The 6,000-nt window shown below is 32.3% G+C and overlaps 1 protein-coding gene across 4 annotated transcripts in view; it reads left to right on the top strand.

Moving 5' to 3' along the window:
* Window positions 1-6,000, top strand: part of LOC106466206 (pyruvate dehydrogenase (acetyl-transferring) kinase, mitochondrial-like) — a 67,155-nt gene that overhangs the window by 9,037 nt on the left and 52,118 nt on the right. For all 4 annotated transcript variants that reach the window (XM_022394165.1, XM_013926453.2, XM_013926451.2 and 1 more), the window contains exon 3: window positions 5,813-5,951. In XM_022394165.1, the coding sequence (XP_022249873.1) occupies window positions 5,813-5,951 (139 nt within the window). The remainder of the gene's footprint in view (window positions 1-5,812; window positions 5,952-6,000) is intronic.

Raw genomic sequence — 6,000 nt, 5'->3', positions numbered from 1 at the left:
AACCAAAATATCATTATATCTGATCTCCATATGCAGCAAAAGATCAAACCTAATAAAGCAACGATCACTTGCACCCAGATGTTGCCTAATTTCCACTCTTTCTTGCCCAATTTCTATATTAGAAGTTAATAATAAATCTAAAATAGCAGTTTCAGGTAGGTTCTTTGACCAGTTGGTTAAAAAAAACAAACAACTTGAGCAGTTTCAAAAAAACCCTTTTCCCTCATGGTTGGACTCTAGCATTTCCCAATCTATGCACCTGAAATTAAAATCCCCCACAATTATGACCTCATTAACAGCTGAAATTTTATCTCATTGTAAAGTTTCTCACTAATTTCATCATTATTGTCTGGTGGTCTGTAACAAATTCCTACTAAAAGCCTTTTCCCTTTATATCCACTAACACTCAAATGGATTCCATTTCCTTGCTATTATCTTTGATCTTCTCAACTTCAACGGTATGTAACTCACATTTTACATATAAAGGCATTCCTCTCCGTCTCTTTAGCACTCTATCCATATTAGATAACATACTCTGTATTTTTGAGAAATTTCTGTCATCAAAATCGTCTACATTTAACCATGTTTCAGTTATTTCCATTATATCAAAATCCTCTATTCCTACCAGTGCCCTAAGGTTATCTGTTTTATTTCTTATACTTCTAGCATTACAATTAAGCCCATCTTAGAACTACTTTTCTCTACATCTTATTGTTTTTGTACTTAGTTCAGGCCTCAACAAATCCTGGATGCCAGGTCACCATGCCAACTAAAAATTTCATCATGGTGCCTAGTATTTTCTCCCATTTTATTTGTGCGTAGAACAATTCTTGACTCTAGTAAGTTGTGAACTATATTTGCATTCCTTAAGTTCTAAATCCAACTTTGTTTCTAGGGTTTTAATAGTGGATTCAGCTCTTCATGTTTTTTTTGTCCATTTTGGTTTTTTTCTTTCTCTTAACTCCTATGATGTAAGCTTGAGGTATGTTTTTGTTTCTCAAATTTTATATGCTTCCACTGAGAAGCATTGCCGAGTGGGACATATTAGTTTGCCCCTGACTATACAGGATATCTCAAGACTAGATAATTGGATTTTGATGTAGGTAGTACCACAGGTACTACCTATAAAGTTCCATATATGATTAACTTCTGAAGACTATTGATCAAAGTTCAAAGTCATTAGGGATAATTTTCTGTGTACCAATGTTATGGACATGATGAATCAATACAGAATGAATGGATATTGACCAAACTTGTACAAGTACTACCTACAAAGTTCTAGACCTGATTAACTTTTGAAAATCAAATAAGGTCAAAAGGTCAGTTGTACATAGGAAATCTGCCACAGTCTTGTGGACAGGTACTACATCATCAAATTGGGAGGACTTACTTACAGAATAATATTAGAGGGACCTGGGTGTTCCATTAACACAGTTTACGCTTATTTGTTTCCACTACTGAAATAGTTACAGTAAAACAGAATTTTCTACCACATTATTGAATATTAAAAATCCCCTATATTTTATTTGTTTTGTGGTCTAATATGTAGCTCGTGTCACTTGCATGTTGTTGGTACTGTGAGGGTGATTCAGCAATGTTATGTAATGCTTCTCTAAAGTTTATGATCATCTGTAGTTTAAAATCGATTGTCTCTATATGACATTTCAGTAGGTAAAAATTGTGCTCTTTGTACAAAATGCAGACTATAATTGAACTCTTTGTTTTGCACTTTGTAGAAACAGTTGTCTGGAACATCTGACCTAATTTTGGCTGTTTTATTTAGTATAAATGTAAAAGAACAACTGTAGTAATACATTTTTTTTGTGTGTGATGTTTTTATAGCTTATGTTTGTTATTATTCTAGGATATAATAAAATGTTACATAATCTTATAGGTCCATAAATAGTATAGGTGTTTTATGTATAAAACAGTAAGATATTCCTATGATACTAATTTATAAAAACTGATTTGTTAAGTTAAATACGACATCCTGGCTATTTAATACAGACAGGCTTGATGGTTATGGCTGCCTGCTGCTACGTAGTATTAATGGAATTTTCAAGGATTTTGGTCCTTGAACAATATAGGAAGCAGAAAATTAGGTCATGACAAATTATAGGGGAACTTCAGGTTGTTGATAGTTTATACCTACCTGTACCTTCTGATATAAATAGGAAAATAGGTTTGACTTCAATAGTTGTATTATGAGAACTTTTTGCAGTCAATACAGCATTTATATTTTTATACTTTATTGTTATGTTTCAGATGCCATGCTAGCCTTTAAAAATGATTTTTAAACACACTTTCTAAAGGTGTGTGCTTTAAGCTGTATTACCTACTTTATTACACATTGTATCAAAATAGTTATTTTTTGGTGTAACATTATTTTATATTAACTTAGTTGACAAGCAAACAGTAATGCATGACCTTCCATTGTTTACTGGTTAAGATCAGAACTCCACACACCTGCACAGTAGTATATGGGATACTGAATATCTCTAATGCTATATGTGAAATTCATGCATTGAACATATTGAACCAATAAGATATCTCTTCATTTATTAGTCACCAGCTGCAAAAATGTTGTATGCACTTTTCCAGACAATTCAGTATTGTTTTAAGTCTCATAATGCTCCCATGGCTGAAAGGGCAAGCTTGAGCTTGTTCTGTGGACTTTGATCCCACAGTTCTCTGAGAGTCAAGCACCTTAACCATTAGGCTATGTTAGGCCAAAACTAGAACTGCATTCAGATAATATAGTGTTATGGTGTTAATAGCACTGCTTAACTTCTTCACACGTTAGCCATTGTAATGTGTAGTAATCTTTACAGAGTTTGTAGTGTTGTTATTCTTATTGCTATTGGTTGGAAAGGTTTTGTATTGTTGTTCTTACTACTGTTATCCTTATACAGGGTTTATAATCATTAAAACTGCTGCCCCTTTCACTATAGATTGTTACTGCCTTCAAGTTTTAAATATAAAAAATAGAGGCAAGATTTGAAGTTATGTTGTTCTTTATGTATTGGACAACAGAACTAAAAGTATATTTTAGGGGTACCAGTTATTCACTGATTGCAGTTAATTAATTGTTTAATTGACAACACATTGTTACTAACTATGTGTGGAGAATGAATTATTTAAAATTTCAAGTGGTCAGAGTTCAAATCTGACCAAATCAACTTTTCTGATAGCAATATTTGGCCAAAAGAGTTACTTGATGATAATGAGCTTCTCTAGTATTGAAACAGCCCATGTATTTGCAAGATATTCTTCTGGTCAGTCAGTAGGAAATTTTCTCCCATTCCTCAAACAATGCAGAGTCAAACTTTCTGATATTATGTGGTGATGATTGGCTTACTTGGTATTCAAAGAACACCTGAAGTTGTTCTAGAAAATTTAGGTCATTGCTACTTGTTTGTCATTTTGTGACCTTTCTCTGATTTCTTGTTCAATATTGCTGCAAGAGGCAGTTAGGCTCATTTCCTTCCATGAAAGGTCATACCAGTAAGTTAAGTACCACATCACCATATTCTCAAGCAGAATATCTGTCCATTGGAAGCAATTTACATCCATTTGAATTGTTATCACATCACACTATAACTGAACTGTTACTGAAAAGAAGTTAAATGTTGTTGCACCAAACACATCATTCATTTCAGACTGTCCTGAACTTTGATACACAAAACCTTAACTCATTTATAAAGAGTATGTAGGTTCTCAGGGTGTTGCTGTGGCAATGCCAAATCTGGTTATCTTCACAAAATGTCACTGTTAACAGTGAGGTCAAAGCAAGTCTTCTTAACTTTATACTGGATAAGATAAATTCTTTCTATTTGTTGAATAGTAATCATTCTAGTTTCTGACATAATCTTCATTGAGTCCATGGTTTGTTGACCAACTATTCCTTATAGTCTTGTTTTGTAGAATTCAGTCCTAATGTAGTGTAATTGCCCTTCTACATCTTTGTCTGTAAAAGAAATTAATTGTCTGATAGAGCACCCACAATGGGTCTAAATAAAGCAGTGTCAGGGGCACTTGAGTTTGTACTTGTCCCATTTCTAATAGCTCTGTTAATTGTACTTATATCCATAACTTTATCCACCGCAAATGGATATATGTACTATAACATTGACACATGAAAATAAAATAAATGAAATTCAGACAATCATCAAAACAGCTGCTAAGTGAATTATGAAGCCTGAAGGTAAAATGGGGTTACTGTCTAACTGGAGTAGGACATATATAATGGTGCATTCACTTCCATAGTAGGATATGTAAACCTATTGTTTTGTTAACTATTGGAATTTTATTGTGGTTTAATTTTACAAGCTGTATTGAATGTTAACAATTCATAATTTTTTGTCTTGTGATAATTCATGCAATTCCTGTTACTAAAATTTTTCAAGGTATTACTAAAATGATTTTGACATCTATTTGGATTAAAAGCTTCCTTTTTTGTGAGTTTATCTTGTCAAACATTGCTATAATATCACTTAAAAAATACAACATCACCAGTGATTTCCTGAGTTTATTTGTTCTTAGTTTCTTTGGTGTGTAAACCTTTAGCAACACACAAATTAAAAGTAAATATGGGAGTGATGTGGAGAGAAGTAAGAGCCAATTTAATGACAAGAAACCCACTTTAAAAAATAAAAAGTTTGGAGATGGCTTGACTGGGTAATGAAAGAAAACTTTATTATAATTGTATGATATTTCGACAAGGTTATGTCATTGTTAAGTTAGAGTCAGTGACAAGTAGAGCTGTTTTACCTTAAATGTTTCTATGTAACAGAGATTGCTTCATTAATCTGTGAAAGATTTCTATAAGTTTCAGATGGAGACAAAAATGTATCTTTTGTTGGTTATTTCTGATAGGAGCTGTAGTATATTAATCGAATATTCTCCTGTTTGTAATTTTGCATATTATAACCTAGATTGAAGTGCTTTGCTGGTGATCATTCTTCCTTGGTGAGATGGATGATGGGGATCCTAGAGGGAGTTTTATGTGTAACAATTTTCTGTAGAAGGAATAACTATACTTTCTTTTAGTCTGCTTTGTTTAATGTGAAGAGTGTTAGGAGAAACCTTTGTTGGTATTAATAATACAAATTTTATATTGCCGTTTTTAGAGAAAAATGTATTGTGCGTATTTGGGACCATATATGTTTATACACATAGTGAGTTTGCATTATATGTGATATCTGTGAATATTGTACCTTGTATTTTATATTAGCTTTCTTTTAAACATGAAATTCAGAAGTTGATTGTAACTGGTCTGATGAACGTTTTATCTCTGGTATGTTTTGTTTTACAAACTGCTGCAACCAAGGCAGCATAACTTTTTACTGTGAGACATTACAGTATCAAAATCTTTAGAATATAAGTTGTAATAACAAAATCATTATTGTTCTAATTGGGTTAAGTACTTTATTCATCCTCTTATTTCACTTTTTTGCTGTATACTGATTATTTGTAGACTAATGTTAAAAATGGGGTGCAGATTAAGACTAATAATTAGTAATGTTTTAAATTAAAATCAAATAACTTTGTTACACTTTTGTTGTAGTATACATGTAGTTGAACAGGCACTTTTGTTTCTCAACCCTTTTCAACATGATGTAAGAACACATACATTATGTTTCACTGGACTTTCATGTCAAACTTAAAAGTTTTTCACTTGGGCAAAAGTGAGCTACTTCTGAATTTCTTTGTAAAGTACCCTGTACAATACTGTTTATTCTATTCATCTTATCTTTATTACATGCCTAAAAGACATACTAAAGTATTTTTTGTTTACCTAAATTGTATACAGGTCAGAAAGCATGTGAGAAGACATCATTTGTTTTCTTGAGAAAAGAACTTCCAGTTCGATTAGCCAATATTATGAAAGAGATTCAACTTCTCCCTGAACATCTGCTGCAAATGCCATCTGTGGTTTTAGTGAAAAGTTGGTATGTGAAACCGAATACAATTTTAAAAGTAGTTTTACTTGAAGAGTAA

The sequence above is a fragment of the Limulus polyphemus genome, unplaced genomic scaffold, assembly GCF_000517525.1.
Source record: "Limulus polyphemus unplaced genomic scaffold, Limulus_polyphemus-2.1.2 Scaffold2186, whole genome shotgun sequence".
NCBI classification, from domain to species: Eukaryota; Metazoa; Arthropoda; class Merostomata; order Xiphosura; family Limulidae; genus Limulus; species Limulus polyphemus.
This window is presented reverse-complemented; position numbering and strand designations above follow the sequence as displayed.